We start from the raw sequence: 24,799 nt of genomic DNA, 5'->3' as shown, positions 1-24,799 counted from the left end.
ATAAAAACTTGCCTTCCTTGAGCAGTGCAAAGTGTAAACCAGAAACTCCAATGCTCCAATCCCATTCAGCTCACTGGTTAGATGGTGAAATAGTGGCAGCTCCTAATGCCATGACCCTGGGGCTTGAAGCTTAGATATATCACGCTCAGGGTGTCTTTAAAGGGCGGAGGAGACAGTAGCGGTGCTATCATGCTCATAGAACAGATGTTTGCCACAACTTGTGTGCATACCACTACTGTATTCTGTGGTACGTGACTGGTTATTCTAAACTCCTTACCATTGGTCTCACCTGCAGTGGAGCTTGGTGTATTCTCAGGATTGCAAGACTGAGGCTTGGGTTGTGCACTCTAATTGCTAGTTAGAGTGCACAAAAGAATGTGGGGAGGGTATTTGACTCTGACTAGTATAACAAAGATCTTCCAGTCTGGTAAACGGGCATGGTTGCCTGGAATGGTTGGGAGCAATTTGCCTTGAACCCCCTCCAGCATCATGTTCAGCGTTGAGTTAGCTGCGTGGCCTACCACCAGAGACATGCTGCTGTAGTAACAGAGCATCAGAGGAGATCACTGATGCTTTTTTTGCTTTTAAAAAAAAAGACACAAATGAAGCCGCCGACTGTGTTGCTTGCCTCCTGTCTCTGCTCAGCTGTTCGCAAACGAGAGCGTGCCAGACCACGTTGGCTTTGCTCGTGTGAAGATTAACCTCATCAATGAGAATGACAACCGCCCCATTTTCAGCCAAGTCCTGTACAACGTCAGCCTGTTTGAGAACGTCACAGTGGGAACCACAGTCTTGAGGGTCCATGTAAGTAGAAACAACCTTGAATTTTCTGAAGTTACAATATGCATTTTATTACACCTTGTCCTCAAAGCTGTGATACGTTGACCCCACCGAATGCATCACCAATGAAAATGAAAGCTCTGTGCATTGTACCATCAGAACAAATGGGTCATGGACTGATCACATCCTGGGTGCAGGATGCTTTTTATCTAGCTATTCCTGAGAATTGATTATCCCCATTGTGGGTGCCACATTCACAACAAGGCAGTCTGAAAAACTGCCTAAACATAGTAGGCCTGGCTGTCACAAAGGAACCACAGGGCAGGCACAAGGGCCCCTAGGGAATAGCCCTGCCAGGTCTGCAGAAGCCCCAGGCACAAGGGTTGTTTGGGGGCACGCTATTGGTAGAGCAAGGGTGGGGATAGGTGGGCCAGATGAGGGGTGGGCATATCAAAGCCTGGAGGGGGAGCAGGGAGGGCTGAGATAGACCTGAAATTATATGGCCCTACAAAGCCCTGTAGGGGCCTTTGTGGCAGAACCAGCTATTCTAGCCTGTGCTAAATCAGGAGAGGTGCAAGATGCCTTCCGTCATCCCTACCCGGACACCTGCGTCGTTGTAGAGATGAGTCTGGTTCCTGCTCCCCAGTGTGTGGTGCAATACCTAGACAAAACAGGTGGAGCTAGAGACTGAGAGAAAAGGTATGTGTATGCCCCTCCTGTTGGGTTTCAGAATTATCTAACAACTATCATTGCCAGAGCAAGGCATGTTCCGAATGACCTCTTGGCTGGTGCTGGTGCACAAAGGATATGTCTACGTTTTGAGCCAGGGGTGAGATTCCCAGCTTGAGGAGACTTTTTGGGCTAGCTCCCACCAATGTAGTGTGCTAAACAAGAGTGTAGCCACAGCAGTGTGGGGAGTGGGTAGGGCTAGCCACCCCACATATATGCCTAGGATGTGCGGTGGGCACGTCCTTGGGGTGGCTAGCCCTTCCCACTCCTTGCACTGTCGCAGCTACCTTCTATTTTTAGCACACTAGATTGATGTGAGCTAGTGCGAGTATGTCTCCTCAAGCTAGAAATCAGACTCCCAGCCAGAAGGGCAGACGTACCCAAGCAGAAAAGTAACTGAAAGGCAGGGAACTGGGTTTTATGCTTCATTTCACCAAATGGGCAATGAGAAAATTAGAAAAGCAAGAAAATGCATTTTCTAGCTTCTAAGAAGGAATTATTGATGGCACAGAGTAAATCGGCAAACCAGAAACCAAACCCGATCTTAAAAATTATTTGAAACAGATGTTAATTGCCATTTAGGAAGAATAACTTCACTGGAAACTCAAAGTATTTCTGGTTGGTGAGTGCTCCTGTGCTGCTTTAGTTAAATATACGTGAATTCATTCTCTCACATGTGTTGAGTTCTCCCTCATTCCACAATACATGTTCTCTCCCATCAGCCCCTGAACAAACATACTCCCCGAACACACACACGCACAGAGATAAGAGAATGAAAGCTTCAACAAAATGATTTGGGGTGTGTAAGTGTGTTTACTCTACAAACAGATGGTGTGAAACTGTACAGAGCCCCTGAGCAGTTCCCATCTGACAGTTATTAATATTTCAAACAGATGTTTAGCTAGTCAGGCCATCAGACACTAAACAATGAGATTGTTACAGCATCTTTTTTCCAACTTCCAGCTATGCCAGCATTTTGGAGCAAACACAAAATGCCAGGAGTTGAATCTTCTATGATAAATCATAGAATGTATGCAATTAGCGTTGAAATCCAGATTGTCCTCCCAGCTGATCCCCAAACTTCTAACAACCCTCATAAAATACTACTACTTCTTGTATATGAGATGCAGCGCTCTGTATGTGTCAGAAATACTGTTCGCTTAACATGATTGTTCCACCAACTGTCCCACGCTCCACAAACAAAATGAACCACGCAAGGAGGGCTGCCTTTGGTAATGATAAACTAAGTTTTTTCAAAGAGTTTCCTGGATACCTGAAGTGGGTGATTATTAAGGAAAAATTTTTAAAACTAGCCATCTAAATTTAGTGCACATTCTTTACACCTCCCCCAAAAGTGCAGAAAGTGGATTAAATGTGCAAAAGGCCACTTATGTCTATTATTCCCCATTCTGTGTTGAAAAATGCTCTTTTGCACAAATGAGACACTATTCTATGCGGTAAAATACCTTGTTCACCTCAGCAGGCTCAGTCCTTTTTAGCCTTGGAGACTCAGATTTGGGGCAAGGCAAATCCTTATAGGTGGCACAGGGTCCTGCTACTCCTCTCCTCAGTCAGTCCCTTGTGCTTGTTCGCCTTCCCTTCTGCGGAGGGAGTGCAGCCTCCCTACTGGGAAGGTTTGGTGTCTTGCTGCAAACAGCCTACTGGCAGCTTCCCTGCTCCCCTCTCTCCCCACGTCCTTCCAGGCCGGGGTGGGGGTGTTAAAAAGGTCTCAAGTAGTTGGAGTCAGCAGAACCTCATTGGTTCCCTAGCAACCCCTTTTCCAGCTGAACCTTATTGCCCTGTGGTTATCTCTCCTCAGGGATAGGGAGGGGCCTTTTAACCTTGGAACTAATTACTAACCCCACCTTTGTAGCTGTTTGTCCTGGGTTTACCACATCTATATTTGCAGTGGATGTGTGCACAGATTTTGTGGGTGCATTTTAGACAGCTACTTTGAAGATGTAATTTCTCTAAACTTAAACTCCCCTGTACTTGGAAAGGTAGAGGGAAAACACTTATAAAAATGTTCTGGAGAGTAGAAAAAACTGGTCTCCAGGGGATTAGCCCTATAGCAGAGATAGTCAGATGCTGGGACTGAGTTTCCAAAGGGATTACCTTCCATCCCAGATACAGCAGCACTGAGCAGTGGTTTCTGGAGGATTAATCTTCAATCATAGATGGTCTTGCACTGAGGGTAATAGTCCCACTGGCATTATCCCACTGTCACAGACAGTCCAGCACCAGGACAGTGGTTTCAGAGGGCTTGGCCATTTGTCACAGAGTCCTTGTCTACACTAGCATTTTCCCCTCACGTTCTCCACCTTTGCACTACCACTACTGCAGCTGGTAGCAAGAGCGGGAACACTAGTGTAGATCAGCCACCAGAATTTAAACCACCGAGCTATCTAAACCTGCTCAGTGGAGATTTGGTTCAGGGTGTCGAGGGAGCAGAAAGGGATGATTTCAAAATTAGCCCTCATCCCATCAGAGAGCAGAACATTCATACATTTCAGAGGAATAACAGAAGTCTAGATGGATACAAATCTAATACAGAAAGCAAGCCACATGTTAAAGAATCCATGTGAACAAGAATTCTTTGTCTCTCCTCCTATCCTCCCAAATTCTGAGGTGATCACCTGATTCAAATAGCTCTGTGTGTCCTCTGTGTATGGGCTTCTAAGAGTGAACATAGTAACAGTTCCTCTGTTCACTGCAGCATCCATTGTGTTTGGTGAGTGCATATTCCCTGCCTTGAATAATGGAGGGCAGTCTCCAGGACCCCAGCGTACGTGTGTCAGCCTTTTTCTGGAGACGGCAGAATGGCAGCTGGCACTGCAGTGCCTAAAGCTTGTTCCAGGCAGAGACATGGATGGCTCAAAAATAGGGGAGGTCTGGGGAACAGGAAATCTCTGATCTTCTGCATGATATAATAGTGATTAAAAGCCACTTTTCTCTACTGCATGATATAATAGTGATTAAAAGCCACTTTTCTTTACTTCCTGAGGAGGGGAAGTGTTTACTCCCAACTGCCCTGAAATTCTGGGCTTTCAGCCCACTTTCCCAAGTCCCCAGCCTGACACACCTCCCATCACTGTTATTTAGCTATTTGGGAGTAGGGGAGGGAAAAGAGGAGTCCCTAGTGAGCCAGTAGGAAAATTGAGCCTTCCAATCAAAATGTGCACATGCACAAGTTCCCTACCGCAATTCCCCCTTTCCCTGTAACTCCTCCCTAGGCTTGAACATCTGAAAATGGAAAAGAAAGAGACTTCACTTGTGATGACAGATGGCCATTCGGTGCTGCAGCGTTTGACCTCCTACTGTCCCTGACAGCGGGGTAACACTGTCTGTTACCCTTATAAATCACCAGTAGGTGCAAGCAGCAGAGTCAGAGCCTCCTTGTATTCCCGCTCCCTGCTTTCCTCCATCCCTTCCCTGCACAGAGTATGTGCAGGTTCAAATACACGTCTCCACATAAGGCTCTTGGTGAAAGTCTAGCTGCTTTTGCAGAGCCCCCAACCTCCTCCCCAGTCACCATGTAACGTTGTGCGGTCTTCTAATATTTTGTTCACGTGTGCTGCACTCTTTCTATTTCACGTTCTCAGACTTCCCTTCCTTCTCCCATCCATCTGTTTAATTCTGTCCATATGATACACGTAGCATATAAATTCAGAGAATGATTTGCCTGCATGTGAACAGCTGGAAAATACAGGCTTCCTGGAAGCACAGTGTGCACACGAACCTGAAACATGCTGGAAGGCATGTCCCTCGGGGCATGAAAAAGATTTTCTTTTAAGAGACCCATTCATTTATGGAGCTATATTTAAGCATGGAGAGAGATTGGGCCAAATTCAGCCCTGATGGAGCGTGTTGCAACCCACTTAAGTCAAGGGAGTTGTTTCCTCTTACAGTAGGGCTGAATTTAGCCTATCTTATGAATAGTGCCTGGCTTGAAGGGCAATATAATAATTATATATAGTGATTTTCATCCAAAGGTTTAAAAGTGCTTTTAAAAAGTTGGAGAAGAAGTATGGTCCAAGGAGAATGCACTGGCCTGGGAACCAGGGATTCTATTCCACACTCGGCCACTGGCTTGCTGTGCAACCTTGGCCAAGCCATTCCATCTCTGTGCCAGTTTCCCCTGTTGCCCTTTGTCTTGTCTGTTTAGACTGTAAACCTATTGGGTGAGGGATTATCTCTCACTATGTATTTGTACAGTTCCCACTACGAAGGGGCCCTGATTTTAGTTGAGGGTTTAGATGCTATTGTAATAGAACACCAAAGTATTGTTTATATTTGTAACTGTGCTTCAGTGGGGATCACAACTGAGAGTGCCAAATTCAGGATGAACTGCAGAGAAAGAGGGCAGATACATCCCAAGACTGGTGGCTAATCCCCCCTGGGATATACCAAACCAGCAACAAAAGTAAACTTCTGTTTCACCACACTGGCTAACAAGAAGACATAAAGGCAGTTTTCTCAGGCATTCCAGTTCTTATATCACCACCACCAAAAACACTGGATTCAGAGATGAGTGGTTCTTTACAACCGCTCTCATGAAATAATATGTTCTTCTGATACCAAAGGACCAGCCACACACCCAGGTCAATATATAACTTAGATCTTACCCAAAAATCTCACTGATGCTAATCCTTTAGTATCTAAAATCTAAAGGTTTATTCATAAAAAGAAAGAAAAGTGAGAGTTAAAATTGGTTAAAGGAATTAATTACACACAGTAATGGCAAAGTTCTTGGTTCAGGCTTGTAGCAGTGATGGAATAAACTGCTGGCTTAAGTAAAGTCTCTGGAGTACATCCACAGCTTGGATGGGTCCTTCAGTCCTTTGTTCAGAGCTTCAGTTTGTTGCAAAGTTCCTCCAGAGGTAAGAAGCAGGATTGAATACCAAATGGAGGTGTTTCCAGGGCCTTTTATAGCGTTTGCCATGTGGAGGGCATCCCCTTGTTCTTACTATGGAAAATTACAGTAAGAAGATGGAGTTTGGCATCACACGGGAAGTCACATGTTCATGCCCACTTTCGCTCAGTCATTGCAGGAAGCCATTACCTATATTCCAGACAGCACAGGACAGCCCACTCAGTGTAGATGGGCGTCTCCCATCGTCCATTATGAGTTGTGCCCTTTTGATGGGCCACTCAATTTGAATAATCCCTCCAAGATGTGCTGGCTAACTACCTCATGGATGTTACCCCAGGAGCAAACATTTGAAATCCATGTATAGAGCCAATATTCATAACTTCAAATACAAAAATGTTACGTGCATATACATAGCATAATCATAACCAGCAAATCATAATCTTTTCATAGACACCTCACTTGACAACCTTTGTACAAGATTTGTTGCAAATATATAACAGTGGTTGCAACAAAGATCAACACGGTTATATTTTAATCAGATAATGTCACAATATTCATTATACAAATGGGGAAACTGAGGCACAAAAAAGTTAAGTGTGTTGGCCAAGGCTACAAAGTGGCAGAGCGAGGAAGAGAGCCTAGTGAATTATCAGGGAATTATCCCCTGGACCATGCTGCCTCTTACAAATTTGGGAGACTGAGCCTCAGCCATTTACAATAATAATGTATTTTTGAACTAGACCTACTTTGAGCATGTAATTTTTCATCTGCACATTTGTTCTTGCATCTTCTTGGCCATTCAATACATGTGTAAATTTATTGCAAGTAACAGATTGCATTTGCAACAATGGAGGCTTTGCTTGAAAGAGAAACTCAAAATCTCCTTAGCCCTTTTGCATTAAAATATTTAACAAAGGGCACAATTTGCTGTGATGAGCTATGTTGTAAGAGATGAGACTGGAAGCCAAAGTGTTCTGCTCTCCCCACTGAGGGCTGCAATTATTCCTGTCCATCCTTCCCACTAACTAAAAGTTTGGAGACCAGTTTTCTTCAGAGGTTCTGAGCACCCAGAGCTCTTATTGACTTCAACTAAACTGCTCAGCCCTTCTGAAAATAAGACTCTCAGGGTTTCAGAGGTTAATGTTACAACAGAGACTGCCCTGGCATGGTTTCTCAGGATACCTGCATGATGAACGTGTACATGTGTATGAGAGAGAGAAAGCAACATCCATTTCCCACTCCATCGTTTTTCCATTTTAAACTCTATTCTTTTTAAAAATCTATTTTTAAAGGTCTCCGTGTTTGAAAAGAAAATTAGTTTCCTTTGTTACAGTAGATTTAGCTTTTTTGTTTGTTTGTTTTGGTAACTCCCCTGCCAGGCTCTGCTCAAACAGCCCTACCTCTGGGGAGAAGTTTACAGCTGAAAATGTCAACAGTGCAGAAATAGCAATGTGCCCTGTCTCATTTGCACATGATTTCTGGGTGTATATCTTCCCTCCTTACCACCTTTATAACACCTGAAATACTTTACAAACACCAGCCACAAAACAAAGCGGGAGATTGGCCAAATAATTCCTAGCACTTGGTCCCGGGTGTGAAAGGACCCCCACTGATTTAGGGAACTGTATGTGTTCTCCACACCTCTTGCTTCTTGAGGGCATGAAGTTATACCAGACCAGCTTGCTCAAGAAGTGTGAAATTCCTGCTCTGACCTTTTCTGTTATGTTATTAAAAGGTTTCACGGCTAGTTGTTTCAGAAAAAAAACACTTCAATATCTGCTGGTAGCTGGGGCAGAACCTACCAATCCCTCCAGCCTAGGGCCTGGACAGCCGACTCTGCTCACACCCTTTGCTTTGCTTCTTCATCGCTAGATGTAGCATTGCATTTCAGTCTAACTCATTGTCCCCATGGACCACCTTTCACAAAGGGGCACAGTTTAGGGGCAGACAGACAAAGAAGTCTGTATGCTGGGTAGAGAGACTTCCTGGAACGTGCAGTGGGAGAAACCATCCCGGTGGGATGAATGGAAGCATGCACTTTAAAATAGGTTTCAGAGTAGCAAAATAGTGGCTGAGAGTGAGCCTGGTGACTCTGCTGTGAATGAGTAAGAGCACCAGGTTACAGGCATTAGACAGCACCAGCTTGGGAACAGTTTTGGTCCATATAGAGGGTTCTGCAGAAGCAGTGAAGAAAGCTCTCTAGTTGTAGTCCTCCTCTGAGGTAAGGACAAGGGGAAACAGACTGAGCTACTGGTTTCTGCTTGCTCTATGTCATGTGAGAACCAGCTGTATAGGCTATGTGAATATCATAAGATAGACCCACATGCAACTTCTGGTCATTGTACAAGCCTATGTCCCTCAGGCTGCAAACAGGGTATTACCTATAGTCCCGGGACCAAATCATTGAAATATCCCCAGAACAACTACAAGACCCATAGCCATCAATGCAGAAGAGGGCATGTGTGAGTACTGTACTGCTATTGTGACCACCCTCAAAGCAATTCCCAGTCTTCTGTTGTCTTTACCGCTGTGCGTGTGTATAGCAAGAAGCAGGGCAGGGGAATCTCTTCCAAGCCCTGCCTTTCCCAGCTATGAATCTGTGAATGGATAGACTAGAGGGGGTGGGAGGAGATGAATTGATAGGCTAGAAAAAATTCCCAAGACCTGAGCAGCTGTAACATCAAAGAGAGGCACATAGATAGACCTTAGACCAGACAGGAGGATAAATCCACTGAAGAGAGGAACAGCTCAATAGACAGAGGAAAGAGGGGTAGGTAAAACTGAATGTCCAAAAATCCCAAACTCCATCAAATATCAGCCCAAGCCCTACAGAAAACAAGTTATAGCACAAATGGCAAATTTCCCCCATCATATACTGTATGTAGTAGAGGACACCCAGTGTATGGAAGAAGGGAGACAATCAGAATCAGCAGATGATGGAGCACAGCAGCCCTTAGAGGAGCAGAATGACAAGTCTTGGTAGTGTGGAATGTAAGATCCCAGAGTCCTTGATGGGCTCCCAGTGGGAAGAGAAGTGACACTGTGAACATATTCCTACCTACATGCCTCCAGCGTTCACCCTGACCACATCACACGATCCATCGTCTACAGCCAAGCTCTGCGATACAACCGCATTTGCTCCAACCCCTCAGACAGAGACAAACACCTACAAGATCTCTATCAAGCATTCTTACAACTACAATACCCACCTGCGGAAGTGAAGAAACAGATTGATAGAGCCAGAAGAGTTCCCAGAAGTCACCTACTACAGGACAGGCCTAACAAAGAAAATAACAGAACACCACTAGCCGTCACCTTCAGCCCCCAACTAAAACCCCTCCATAGTCTCTAAGGTGCCACAAGTACTCCTTTTCTTTTTACTATGAACATGGGCATTAGATGAGAATTGAGCTCTTGCCCCTTGATGCTCCTCCCTCTGCCTTTTGTAGAAGCTACCTCCAGAAGGTGCAGTGAAGGGGCTGTTTAGGATAAACTATGGAGTAAAGTGTCTGGAGGTATCTAATGGTAAAGCACAGATCCCTTTCTGATCCATCCAGGATTTGGGGAAGGGGGGAGGAGAAGTGTTTTGCCACCAGATGGCATTATCTGAAGGAGGCCCTTTTCAGTGGGGAAAGGGGGAACTAGAGCTTCTGGCAAAGATGAGGATATGGTGAGGGGAAGTCATAGAAGAAAATGACATATCTCTGTTTCAATTAACCCACACTGTCTAGACAATTCCTACAGACAATTCTCTTGCATGTAAGCAAAAATAAAATATGTGAAAGAGCAGAGGAGGGTGGTAACAGTGCGGGACTGTCAGACTGGTCCTGCTGGATGCAAAGTCCAGGAGTTCAAACAGCAGCCAGCAATCCATTGCCAATCTGATCAGACTGCAGTGCTGTCATGTTGTGCTAAGTGGCAGAGCTGTCTAGGTCTCAGCGAAGGACACTGATAAATTGCTCCTGCCATTGTGTGAGGGTCCGAGTGTATGTCCACACTTAAAACATGACCGTGGCACACCTGCAGCATTGCAACTGTGCCACTGTCACACTTCCCTGTCGACACTACAGAGACGGGAATGGTTCTCCCACAGCTGTAGTTAATCCACCTCCCTGAGAGGCTGTAGCTAGGCCAACAGAAGAATTATTCCATTGACCTAGCACTGTCTACACTGGGACTTACGTCAGCATAGCTACGTCTCTGAGAGGTGTGGATTTTTTACACCCTGGAGCGATGTAGCTATGCTGATGTAAGTTTTCCACGTAGACCAGCCCAGATCACTATTCCAGCATAGCAGGAGTACAGTGCCCCTCAGAGTTTCTTTTTCTTTTTGTTTTTTTCACTCCTATTGCTGATCTTTTTGAGCTTGAAGCTGCAGATCCAAATTTTAGTGTGAAGAAAAACTAGGCAGTTTTAATCCATTCTGCTCAGAAACTGTGGATCGTACCACTAGTGCCCTGCTGTATGGATAGTGCTGCTCTCAGAGGCTGAGAGCCTGATTCCTGGTATGTGAATGCTTCCAAGTTTCTATCCAGCTGCCTAGACCTTTGCCTTGCTGTACCACTGCTTTCAGTCACTGAGGTTGTTTGCATAGCCTTTGTCCCGACAATTTCCCTCTGTTGCTCCCACTGGTTCAGCTCTGCACATGGGAGCAATGATGGGAGTGCTAGTGTAGCACACCCACTAGCATTTTAACCACCATATGGTCCCAGAGCACGTCTAGATGAGACAGTAGCTAGAGTTCCAGTCACCAATCTGTATTAGTGCTACCCCTGTTGGAGCTGCACTGGTACCAACAGTGGGGTGTAAGGGGTTCGTGTATACAAGCCCCGTCCCAGCACTAGTACCCTGGTGTGAATAGGAGTATGAACCTTCCTCTGTATGATTATTTCTACTTTAATGGATTTCCTATTCTTCTCTCTCATTGAGGCCACAGTTGTCCCTTTTGTATGATCAAGAACTCTAGGCCATTCCTCTCTGGTCCGTGGCTCTTATACATGGGACAGAGAAAGTGGAAACACAGATAAAATTCCAGTCCTGGTAAGTGCAGTTTCACTACATCCATCCTGTCCCTCTTGTTTCATGAATGAGAAGAGCTTTGGGCAGAAAATAGTCACACAACAAACCTGTCTTCGGTGCACTCATGTAGGACATCATTATTCAGTCAGTCAGGGTTGCCAGGAGCTGGGGCCAATCAGGCATTTCCTCTCTAAGGGTATCTCTACACTACACACCAGATTGGCAGGCAGCGATCGATCCAGCGGGGGTCGATTTATCGCATCTAGACTAGACTAGACGCAATAAATCGATGCCCAAGCGCTCTCCTGTCGACTCCTGTACTCCACCTCTGCGAGAGACGCAGGTGGAGTCGACGGGGGAGCGTTAGCAGTCAACTCACCGCGGTGAAGACACCACAGTAAGTCGATCTAAGTACGTTGATGTCAGCTACGTTATTTACGTAGCTGAAGTCGCATAACTTAGATCGACCCCCCCCCGCCCCGCCAGTGTAGACCAGGGCTAAGATTAGGGATGTACAGAATGGCCTAATTAGCATCTTGTTAGGGTTTGGCAATAGCATTAGCAAAGCCTACAGGGATGGGGAATGGATGTAAGAAAGCCTATAGGAGATGAGAATTAATGGATAGGGAGGTGGTCTTAAGACTCTCATTTCTTTAAGGTCTGCACAGTTGAATCTATCTGAAAAATGCTGATAACTGAAATATTTAAAACTGAGATGAACCAATGAAGTTTTGTTTTTAACTCAACATACATTCAATTTGCCTAGCCTTAAAGAGTCTGCAGAGAAATGATTCCACAGGAAAGCGTTATTTTATATGGTAGCATTGACTCCAGGATCTCTCGCTATGATTTTTAGGCTGTTTAGGCTCAGATCAGTTGCTTTAGGATGCCTGAATCAGCTGATACCAGAGTAAGTCAGCTGACTTGCTCTTTAAGCCTCCAGGAACTCTGCTGTGTATTCCCCACTGAGCCCATATTTTCTTCTTAGTCAAAAAATAATGACAAGTAGAGAGAAATTACTCTGGAAAAAAGTGAGAAGATATGTTTCAGTTACAGATAAGGAGCTTCAGTGCCCCTCCTCCTTCACTTCAGTTCGGTACTGCTCTTGTTGAAACAATACACAAGAGTCTTACAGTCACGGCCCAAAACTGTACATTTTACAATAGAGACACTATGGTGTTTTGGACTATTTCTATAGAGAAAACTAATATATAGAAACATAAGAATTGCCATACCAGATCAGACCAGCATTCAGACCAGTAATCCATCCGATCATTTAAGTTGTCTCTGACACTGGCCAGAGCCAGATGCTTCAGAGGAAGATGCAAGTCACTTCACAGAGAATAATTATGGAATGATCTGTCCTTGGGGAAAGTTTAGTTTTAGTCCTTTCAGTTAGAGGTTGGTTTATGTCCCGAAGCATGAGGGCTCACCCTTCCAAACTTTTAGGGATTTTTTTACAATGAGGCTTCACTAATGTAACTCTGGGCGTTCTTATTATCCATATAAATGACCAGTAACTTTTTGAATTCTGCTAATGTCTTGGCCTCAAGGATATCTTGTGGCAATGAATTCCAAAGGCTAATTCTCAGAGATGTTTTAGTTATTGGACTTGATGTATAAAAGACATTCTGTAGCCTGTGTTAAACAGGAAGTCAGACTTAATGATCATAATGGTCCCTTCTGGTCTTAAAACCTATGAATCTAGAATAATGTTTTATGTTTAACCAAAAAAAGTCATTCCTTTTTTCAGTTTTAAATGTACTGTCTTTCAGTATAATTAACTGTTGCCTTGCTCTTGTATTACGACAATGGATAAACAGAAATGCCAGATAAACCTTCTTTACTCCATTCATTATTTTGTATACTTTCATCATAGCCCTTCAGATTCAATCCTTCTCCAAATAGTCCCAAGTTTTTAAATCTCTCTTCATGAAAAAGTTTTCCATGTATCCAATTATTCTTCCACTTATCACCGGAACCATTCTGTTTCAGTTCTATCTCATTTGAAGCACAGTGGCCAGAATGGAACTTTAGTGCTCCATGGGAGGGCATCTATTGATTCATAGAATGGCATTCTAATATTTTCAGTATTCTTTTCTGACCCATTCCTCCTGCGTCCCAACATTTCACTGGTTTTTGACAGCTACTGCACGTCCAGCAGAGGTTTTCATTGAGCTGTCCCCAGTGATGCCCAGATCCTTTCTTGAGTCTTGCAGTTAATAGAAGCCAATGAAGCGTATGAACAGTTCAAGGTATTCTCTTCAATTCACATTGCCTTGAATTTGCCAACATTGAACTTCCTTGGCCATTATGCTGCTTATTCACACCATCTTCCTCTGAAAGTTCCTCACCGTCCTTCCGATTCAGAGAAACCTAAATAATTTTGTGCTACCTGAAACTTTTGCTACCTCAGTGCTCAAATTAATAACTGCATTAAACAGCTCTGGTCCTAGTGCAGAGCTTTGTGGTACCTCAATCTTGTTATTTTACTCCTTGCTTAGACCCACCTCCCTTAATGTGCTCCAGATCCTTCCAGCACGCAGGCATGTAATTTGCTACACCCTCCCTCATACCAGTGTCTGAATGTACACACGATTACACAGTACCTGGACTCATGTTTACATATACACCTTTCTCCATGTTCACACTCCTATTCGCTCTCTCATACGTGTATGTTCCCCCATACTTGAAATACACAACTGCTCAGCTGCCCATATCTCTCATTCCCCCCCACCCCGCCCCACACAAACACAACCCTCTCCCAATATCTCCGTATAGTTGGGAGACGCCTTGTTAGAAAGATCCTAGTGCAGTAAATGTGCTAATTAACCTTTCATTGCTTCTCTCATTATGGCATCTTTAATTCAGTTGACAAAGTCTCTCCCTTTTACCATTTCGGCCATCACTTTTCTTCTGCCTCTTCGATCTCCCCTTGGCCTCCCACCAGGGACAAGGAAATTGATCCCAGTCCAATTTTTTTCTGTTCTTTCCAGCCAGCCGTAAAAGCCAGTCAACAAAAAAGTAATAATGTAGTTGTCCCACACTGGGAAAGAGAGCACCAGACATCAATAAACTCATATTTAAAATGCAAATCACTTTCTCAATCAGCTGTCAATCTGCTATCGGCTCTTACTTCCTGACAGCTGCATAAGGGGCTCCTGTGACTTGGTGCTGGGGTCTGCAGGGGGCAGGCACAGTCTTAAACCCCTGTAAATACCTTCCCCAGGGATTTGTTCTGTCCAGTAATCTCAGCTTGGTGACTGAAAAGTAAATAAGGCATAGTTTAGCAAATGGGAACATGTCTGCTGGATGTCAGCTATTCCTGCAAGTGGGCTTGTTACAATGGACTTTTCTTGTTATGTTTTTGCTGCTACTCCATCTCCTGTCATCCCAGATTCTGATCCAGGGTTTCATCTGTTCTCAAGCAAACACAGGAACATAGACTTCCAGGGCTACTGCCAGTCCCACTCTGCACTCCAAACCTGAGGCCTTTGCTAATCAGGTTCACCACCCTTAATCTCCCTTTGCCTACACTGGTTCTCTCCAGCTTCCTTTCATTCAGGGAGGGGGAATCACACCTCCCTTTCTGATATCACATGCATCTCCACTGTCTTTGTTCAACATGACTCCCAAAAACGCATGTAAGGACAATCCCTGGTTGGTATGAGCTGGCGATTATATCTTAAGAAGTTGTGAGTTATAGCAGGTAGAAATAGTATAGGATGCTAACTACTATACATAACAATACCCTTCTGCAGGTAAAAGTCTTAGCAGGTGGGCTAGGTGTAGTCTGGCTGCTTCTGAGTTGAGCCTGTGGTCTGGGGTGTCGCTAAGGTTTCATTGAAAGAAAAGGAGTACTTGTGGCACCTTAGAGACTAACAAATTTATTAGAGCATAAACTTTCGTGAGCTACAGCTCACTTCATCGGATGCATACAGTGGAAAATATAGTGGGGAGGTTTTATATACACAGAGAACATGAAACAATGGGTATAACCATACAGACAGGGTTTCATTGGATCCTTTCCACTGTGCTGTTCTTCCCTCGGTTTTTTTTCCCCTCATCAAGGTTTGCTCCTGTCTCACAGGACAATAATGTGGCGTATTGGTCCTTTGAGACCTTAAGAAAAGCTTCAGGGACCAGCACTACCCCATTCCATGATTTTGTGAAAGATTACTGTGGAATGAAGAATATGTCACTGAGGGAGAAGTGTTTTCAGGAGGGCAGTGGGAATTTGGGAAGAAATCCCACACGGCTGTTTCTCTTCAGGGCCTGAGACTGCAGTTCTCATGCACAGAGTGGTGGGCTGGAGTTCTTTTCACTGCTGAGGGCCTTCTGGGAGCTGTAGTTCCTAGGGCTGCTGGGACTGTAATTAAGTGTTTGGCAAAGCATGCTGGGAAAGGGCGGAGTATTTAAGAAGCTCCCTCTGCTCAGAATAGGGAGAGACTTGCAGAGAGCTTAGAGGTTTCTCCCAAAAGAAGGGAATGTAACTCGTTTGGTTTTCTTGTTTGATGTATTGTTATTCTTGTTTGGGGAGAAAGGAACTGTTCAGCAAACACTTTAGGGCAAGACCTGCCAACTCAGAAGGGCTAGAATAGAAAAACCTTGACAGGGAAGTTCTGTTTTATCTTTGGGAGACAACCCCGGGGATATGGTCTCTTTGTTTGCTTGGGCCTGCTTGACTCTCCAGCAAGGAACAGCCTCAGCCTTTTTCACCGCAGCTTGTACCTCCACAGCATCTTGTCACCAGGGGGCCGGATGCTGTTCCTTGCTACTTCCGCTTGTGTGCTACTCTCTGCTGCTGTTGACTCAGCACTGAGCTTGAGATGAAACTTGGCTCTCTTGCTCATAGCCATCAGGGAGCGAGGCTCCCCCATATCCAGTGCTGTTGATAAGATCACTGCATTGAGTACGTTTTGGGAAGTTGCTTGGCATACCCTGTTTCCAGGCTATGGAACTTCCACTCCTTTTTTGTGTTCACCAATTTTTTTTTGCCTAAAAACCAGGTTATTTCTGCCTCTTGGGTGCATCACAGCTTCAAGACTCTTAATCTCTGGGTACCTGAGCACTAGGATTACTGAAGCGACTGAGTCATTCTCTGGGAGGATAGCTAGCTTGCCTTTCCTAGAGTTTGCAGGTGAATATTTGACTCTAGAAGTTACAGAAAGTAGAGAGAATCAGTAGTATGATGGAAAAAAACCTCACTCAGTAAATGGGTGGGTGAAAAACAAAGGAAAGTGCAGAAAGGCTTTGTAATCGTGAGTCTCTGTTTTAGGGAAATGAGTGCTCTTTTGGCATTTGTGTGGAAGAATGGAAATTGGGATGGGAGAGAACCTATTGTCTGACTCCCCTACCACTTAGGAGCAGAGCCGTCCTTACCCATACGCAAAGTACACAGCTGCGCAGGGCAACAGGAAATTTGGGGCAATTTCCTGATGCCCTGCGCAGCTGTGTGCTGCTCCAGCCCCTGCCCTGCCCCGCCCCTTCTCTGCCCCAGCCCCACCCCCACTCCCCTGAGGGGTGCAGCAGGGCTGGGCCTGCACTCACCGGTGGTGGGAAGTGCAGCGACCCGGCCGCAGCCGTGCCGCCAGTGAGTGCTGGGGGGTGATTTTTCCCTGCCCCCCAAGTCAGCCCCCCCTCCTGTGGAGGCCTGGGGCCAACCCCCCCCCCCGCTCCTCCCCCGCGGAGGCCTGGGGCCAGCCCCCTGCTCCCACCCTGCAGAGGCCTGCCCCTCCCCCCCAGGGGGGGCTGCATAGGGCCCCAGAATTGCTGGCGATGGCCCTGCCAAGGAGGCTTTCTTAATATTTAGGACTGAAGTGTAGTACAACCCCTCCTATCCACAAAGGTAATGGTATCTATTTGCGCAGCATTCCCTGACACCATGATGGCATGTAAGATGGTGATGGTGATGAAAGATCAGGTATAAGGGATTGCTCCTTCAGCTGTATAGTGACCCAAACATCATGCCTAAGAGTTGGAAGATGGAATTTGTCTTGTTCCTTTTTTTTACTATAGGCAAACAAGGAATTTATTCATATTCAGTGGGAATTGGTAGGGGGTGTGGATGTGAAGAACATGATTGGTAAGGGGATGGGAGACTAACTATCAGGGGTGAGGGTGGGTGTTTTAGGTGCGAAGCTTGGGGTAGCCAGGACTGGGGTGAAGGGGTGTGTGATTAGGGACCGTAGCATATAATTTAGAGCCCAATGGGGGATGATAAAGAAATCTTGATATGTTATGGAAGGTGGCTGGATTACCTGTAACAGGATAGAGAGGAGAAGGATGAGGATGTGTGATTGCAGACTAGAGATAGGGTGGAATGGGTATAATAGACTAGCTTTCAGGTAGCATCTGAAGGCTCAGGTATGTAAACGGGTTGTAAATGTTTTTCTCCTGTCAGAGTGAACCCCTGGAAACCTCTTGGATAGGGCAGCGTGACTCCTCTGCTGCAAACAGGAAAAATGGAGGTGTGGGAATGGTTGGGAGGAGCTGTTCTGTTCAGATGTCCTCTGAGCCCTGTTCTTCCCCCTCCCACCACCTCTTCTATCCTTTCTGCCCAGCTCTCTTCTCCACTGGCATCTTAATTGATCTCATTGTTCTCAATCCCCCTGAGTCCTGAGACTCCAGCTGTGCTTAAACAGAACAAAATCTCTTCCAATTTCCCCACCATTTAAAAGAAAATTGAATTCTTTATCTGCGATAGGAGAGAGAAACCGCAAACACGTGAAACAGTAAATAGTTAAATAATCAAAGAAGAGATTCCAAATTGTCTGGAAAGTTAAATGCAATTTTTTTTAATTGTTATTTGGTCAAGCCCCTTGTTCTTTTAAAATATTCTTATCAATTCATCTTGGTAAATAAAGCGAAAGGGGGAGAGAGAGAGAGGGAAAAAGAGGAATTACTAGGTAGCAAGATGATTGACGGATCTGAAGTTCTCGTCTGTCTGTCAGGGCCCAGTGCTCTTTGGTTGTGTTTATCTCTTTAATCTAAATATCAATCCGTAAAACCGAAATGGGATGGAATAGGAATCATGACAGCCCAAGCGCTAAAGAGAGAGACACTTATTGCAGCCTTTGCAGCCGCCGTGTGTCCTGATGGAGCTGTCAGGATAAATACACATTTTCACGGTGCATAGGCAGAAAAAAAATGAGAAGGGAAAAGGAATGAAACAAACCAACAAACACACATTTGTACCTGTCCAAATTATGTCCTTTAAAAAACAAACAAGTGAACAGGAGTCACTCATTGAGTATTGTGATTTGGAGTTTGCTCCCCATTATTATTTTTTGCTGTGCTGGTAGTTTGGGAATGACTGAGAGTTGAAAGGAGTTCTTGTTCAAGGACAGGTGTTGCTCTGTTTTAGGCTGTTGGTGGGCTAAAAGTTTCCAAAAGCCAGGCTTCACAAATACAAGTAACAGTCCTATATGGCAGTAATAATCTTTCAATAGATTTTCCTCATCCAGACTTATCTGTCCCTTTGCCCTGCACCAGGCCTACTGTATGATCCCCAACACACACACACACACACACACACACGGCCCCAAAAATACCAGTACGGTCATTACTCATGTAGTGTTTGTATTGATTCAAAGGGCAGGCAGCTCTCCTTAGAGGCAGGCACAATGCAGGGCATGTGTTTTGCAGGATTTCCCCTTCACTCTGCCAGTGCATCTTAGTTCTGACCTGCAACAACTCTTTGCTATGAGACCTCCCATAGGCAGTCTGCCAGGTGTGCTGTGTATTTGTGATGTGGACAGGTGCTCACTACTGAGAAGGCTGATCCCACAAAACTCATTTACATTAGACAGGGCCGGCTCTACAGTTTTTGCCACCCCAAGCAGTGAAGAAAACTGCCGCCGCGGCCGGCAAAGGGGAGAAGCTGCCGCCGATTTGCCGCCGCGGCCGGCGGGATTGAGGGGCTGCTGTCGAATTGCCGCCACCGCGGAAACACTGCCGCCCCTTGTTAACTGCCTCCCCGAGCACCTGCTTGGAACGCTGGTGCCTGGAGCCGGCCCTGACATTGGAGGCCTAATCGTAACTTGCATCCAAATCTCTATGGGTTCAGTTAGTACATTTAATATCCTTGAGAGAAACAGATTTATTCAGTAATCCATGGCGCACCATGCCCCCAGACACAATTTTTTTCTGTTTCTGGATTCTGCTGCTCTTGTCCACTAGTAGAAAAGCAAATCGTATCTTTGTTTTAAATGAGTTCCTTCAGATAAACGCACTGAGAAGTCCTGAGGCTACTGCATGTTGTGTTCAGTTAACAACATTAAGATGCACCAAGTACCAGCACAAATAACCACCTGCCCCATTGGACTTGGGAAAGGAGGTTTTTCCCTCCAAAGATTAAAAGTATTCAGGGACCCTATCTCTCTTTCCCTGGGATTTAGACCCTTCCCTGCCCAAAAATCCCATCTGGAATTCCTCCACAGTGCCTGATGTAAGTGTGTTGTAGGGCAAGACTGACTTAATTGGCCTCAAGTGAAAAAGTCGCCTGTGAAACTGATCTCCAGGAATAGATCACATACAAATGCAGAAGTGATGCCAAAGGTGCTGTAACTTAGGCCTTGTCTACACTACAAAGTCTTGTTGACAAAAGGCAGCTTTTGTCGACAAAACAGTGAATGCATACACACTGCAATGCGACTTTTGGCAGCAAAAATGCCCTGTTTCGGCAACAAAATAATACCACCCTGACAAGAGACATAAGGCTTTTTGCACAACATTTTTGTCCACAAAGTGCCAGTATAGACACCGAACTTGATTTCATCGCTTTAATTGGCCTCCAGGAGATATCCCACAATGCCCATCGTGACCACTCTGTTCAGCTGTTTGAACTCCACAGCCCTGCAGCCAGGTAAACCACCATCTGTCCCTCCCCCTTAGAAGCCACAGACATTTTTAAAATTCCATTTCCTGTTTGCTTGGCGTGGAGAGATCTCATTGCATCTTCCCAGGTGACCATGGCAGGTTATCGCAGCAACGTTCTCCTACTTGGACCACTGGGGAGCTGTTGGATCTGCTCAGTATATGTGGAGAGGAGGCTGTGCAGTCCCAGCTGCACTTGAGCCATAGGAATTGGGATGCTTACGGGCAGATTTCTCAAGGCTTGTGCAAAAAGGGCTATGATCAGGACATGCTGCAGTGCAGAGCGAAGATAAAGGAGCCAAGGCAGGAGTACCATAAGGCGAGGGAGGCAAACCGTCACTCTGGTGTTGCACCTAAGACCTGCCAGTTCTATAAGGAGCTGGACACTATCCTCTGTGGTGACCACACCACCACCACCAAAAGCCTCGTGGATACTTTGGTGGGCCTAGAGGTGGCAGAAAGAGGTATCTAACCCGGAGGACAAAGTTATTGATGAAAAGGTGGAGTTAGATGATGTGGAGCTCCCAGTGGGGTCACCTGGTGGGGCAGGCAGCCAGGATCTGTTCACCACTCCAGAGGTGTCTAGCCATTCTCTGCAGTTGCTGTCCGGCAAGCAGGAAGCAGGAGAGGAGACGCCTGGTAAGTGGCTGTGGTTTGTGTAGTGCGGAGGTGGGTTCAGGGTATAGAAATGTACAAGGGTGGCTGTGTTTCTGTGTGCTGGACATTTCCCTGTGTAGCTAATCAGTACAGTGGAACGGGGTGTTGATGCACAGTGAGATCTCTAGGAAAGTTTCCTGGAGGTACTCGGTAATCTTCTGCCGAAAGTTCCTTGGCAGAGCTGCTTTGTTCCTTCTCCCATTGTACGAAACTTTCCATGTCATTCGGCAGTCACTTGTGTGGGGACAAAAGCGGCACAGAGGCAAGTAGCATAGGCACCAGGGCAGAAGCCACAAGCGTGTAGTAGATGTACCTCAGTTCATCAGCATATCATCAGCAGTGAGATATCTGCTACAATGATCCCCTCCTGTGGAAAAGTGCAGGAGAATTTTAGAATTTTTTCCCTAGTCTGCTACACTGCAACCCTTATAAAATGCTCTTTTCCCCATGTAGAGCACACACACACCCCCAAGCCAACACTCGTCATGCTTTGGGTGTTCGCAGAGATGTGCGCTTGCCAAGGGTCAGTGAGAAAGAGATTATGTTACAAAAGGTGTATTTTACTGAAATGTTTCAATGCTGTGTGTGAATTTAGCATCAGTGCATTGTTCCTTCTGCTTCGGCAGATGTGGCCTTCAGGAACACCACATGTACCCCGGCTAAGCATCTCTGCCAGATAAGAAAGCGCCCAAGACAGAGCAAAGAAGACACGTTCTGGGAGGTACTGCACTTCTCCAATCAGAGAAAAGGGAATGTAAGGAGTGGACGGAAGCCAAAAGGCAGGCCAGAAAAGAAAATCAAGAGTTTATTAAGGACAATACTGAGCGGATGATTAAAGTCATGGAGGAGCAAATGCAGATGCTGAAGTCCTTAATAATGCTGCAGTACGAGCAGATTTGTGCCTCTCCTCTCCTGCAGCACATTCAGAACTCTTTTCCATGCCCCCCCCCCCCCCAAAAAAAAACTCCACCCGCACATTCCTTTCCACTCTCTGGGACTTCTCAGTTTCCCCGTCACTCCACCCCCTTGGACAACTTTCAAAATGATAGCTGGACCCTCACACAGCAGTGAAAGTCTGCCCTTCCCTGATACCTCCTTTCCCACCAAGCATCTTTGTGTGTGTTGTTTCTTGTGCAATAAAAGCAAAGGTTTTGAATGGTAACTCATCTTTATTTATTTCCTACAAATTGAGATAGCGGGCACTACCAATACCTACGCAGGCAGTTTAATCATTTGCTTACTGGAATGTAAGGCCCCAAATGTCACCCTTGCTTCCTAGGAAAACTACATGTAATGTAACATTGCAGCACCAATCACAGAGGTATACATTACTGGTTCTCATTTTCAGAGTGTTGCCTCAAAGCCTCCCTGATTTGAATTGCCCCCCTCTGGCCCCCTCTGATAGCCCTGGTATCTGGCTGTTCAAAATCAGCAACCAAGCAGTCTGCCTCAACACTCCACCCCTAAACAAACCTTTCACCCTTAGCTTCACAAAGATTATGTAACATACAGCACACGGCTATGACCATTGGAATATTATCCTCATTGAGGTCTCACCTGCCATAAAAGCATCACCAGCGTGCCTTTAATCTGCCAAACGCACATTCAACTGTCATCTGGCACCTACGCAGCCTGTTGTTGAACCGCTCCTTACTGCTGTCCAGGTTTGCCTTTTAAGGTTTCATGAGCCACAGCTGTAAGGGGTACGCCAGATCTCCCAGGATAACTATGGGCATTTCAACATCCCCCACTGTAATCTTCTGGTTTGGAAAGAAAGTACCCACTTATAGCTTTCTATACAGGCCAGTATTCCTGAAGATGCACGCGTCACGCACCTTCCTGGACCACCCCACGTTGATATCAGTGAAATGCCCATGGTGATCCACAAGCGCCTGCAACACCATGGAGAAGCACCCCTTCCTATTGATGTACTCCATTGAAAGGTGGTCTGGTGCCAAAATTGGAATGTGTGTGCCATATATTGCCCCTCCACAGTTAGGGAAACCCATTTCTGCAAAGCTGTCCACTATTTCATGCACATTTCCTAGAGTCACGGTCCTTCGTAGCAAGATGCGATTTATTGCCCTGCACACTTACATTAACACAGCCCCAATGGTCGAATTCCCGACTCTAAATTGATTTGCAACTGACCAATAGCAGTCTGGAGTTGCCAGCTTCCACAGAGTGATGGCCTCCAGTTTCCACAGAGTGATTGCCACATGCTTCTCTACTAATAGTGCAGCTCTTGTTCTGGTGTCCTTGCACCACAGTGCTTGGGCAAGCCCCGCACGCAGTTCCAGGGAGGTGGCTTTCCGCATACAAAAGGTTCTGTAGCCACTGCTCGTCATCCCACACCTGCATGACGTACGCTCCCACCATTCAGTGCTTGTTTCCCAAGCCCAAAAGCAACGATCTACCCTATGCAACTGTTCAGTGAATGCCAAAAGCCATCTAAAGTTGCTCATATCCATATCACACAGCATGTCAGGCAACTGGGAGTCTTCTTCAGTTAGGAACTTTGCAATTAACTGCACTGTCGTCCGTGATGTCTTCATGACAGTTATCAGAGCATAGGAGAGCAGTGAGGGATCCATCCCTTCTCACAAAGATGCCGGAGTGCACGCAAAAAAGGGCCGTTGAACAATGCAGCAAGTCCATGGAATGCTGGGACAGAAAGCAGTGCAGCATGGGACATTGAGCCCAGTCCCAAGATGTGCCGCGATTTGCTCCATCTTCCAACAAGACCTAGTGGCAGAAGGTGTCGAGTTCGACTGTGGGATAGGTACCCACAGTGCACTGCTCACATTGTCGATGCTAGTGCCCCAAGTGTGGACGTGCTCTGCTGACAGAGGGAGTAAGTGTGAACATGCAATACTGATTTTTATTATAGCACTTTTTGAGTTTCGACATAACTTCTGTTGACAAAACTCTGTACTGTAGACAAGGCCTTAGACGCCACCCCCAACCCCCACATGCTTGCTCACCTACTCTCTGAGACCTGCTTACACACACTCTGTGGTTGTGTAAGGGAATCTAAATTAGTGCACACTGAGGAACTCAGAAGAAGCATTCATTAAGGGGGGGGGGGAGAGGCACTATAACTTGCACCTTCTTCCAGCTCCTCGATGTAGAAGTTACACCTACTTAAACTACTTTATACTTCTGAGATTGATTCAAGGACATTATCCACCTATCAGTTCCAGGTTGGTATGTCCAATAACTAGGCTCAGGCTGCTTTTTGGGGAGGTGCCCAATTATGGGAACAAACCTGAAACTGACCCCACACCTGAGTGACACTGAAAAGTGTTGGGGGAAGAGAGGGGCAACAGGAAGTCTGTTCCCTTCCCTCCCTTCTCTTCCTCTCAGAGAGTTTGATACTGCCTCCTCTGCTGCTTCTGCCGTTTCTCCATCTCCGCGAGTGCAATGAGCTGTGCCTGGCCTTGCCTGCTCCATACACCCGACCCGCTGTCGGGGCCAGCTCAGACAATGCTGGCAAATCTACAACTGCTGGTGCCCCTACCCCACCACTGAGAGGTTGAAATGTCTATGGTGAAGTTGATCCTTACTGTGCGTACTCCAGTGCTGCTTGGTGTGCAGTTCAGGTTGCTCATGTACAACTGAGACCTCTGTGTGGGTAGTAATTTCAGGCCCGTGGGGAATCAGGGGATGTCACCTCAGTGCCTTAGCTGGATGAAATCACAAGTTCCTCCTCACCCCTTCCTGTTTATCGTTAAACTTCCATCCATTGTCTCTCTAACTCCAGAAATGCACACTCCAGTTCTGAACATACTTCCTGTTGCCCCTCTCTCCACTCCCTATGCAGTTGGCTTGGCGGGTGGCTGCCCATTGACTCTTGGGCTTCCT

General features: G+C 45.9%; 1 protein-coding gene across 2 annotated transcripts in view; it reads left to right on the top strand.

Moving 5' to 3' along the window:
- The window catches only part of CDH23 (cadherin related 23), a 514,496-nt gene that overhangs the window by 281,505 nt on the left and 208,192 nt on the right, over nt 1-24,799 (top strand). For both annotated transcript variants that reach the window (XM_037904844.2, XM_043551833.1), the window contains exon 13: nt 646-804. In XM_037904844.2, coding sequence (XP_037760772.2) covers nt 646-804 — 159 coding nt within the window. The remainder of the gene's footprint in view (nt 1-645; nt 805-24,799) is intronic.

This window comes from Chelonia mydas, chromosome 7, assembly GCF_015237465.2.
Source record: "Chelonia mydas isolate rCheMyd1 chromosome 7, rCheMyd1.pri.v2, whole genome shotgun sequence".
Lineage (NCBI taxonomy): Eukaryota > Metazoa > Chordata > Testudines > Cheloniidae > Chelonia > Chelonia mydas.
This window is presented reverse-complemented; position numbering and strand designations above follow the sequence as displayed.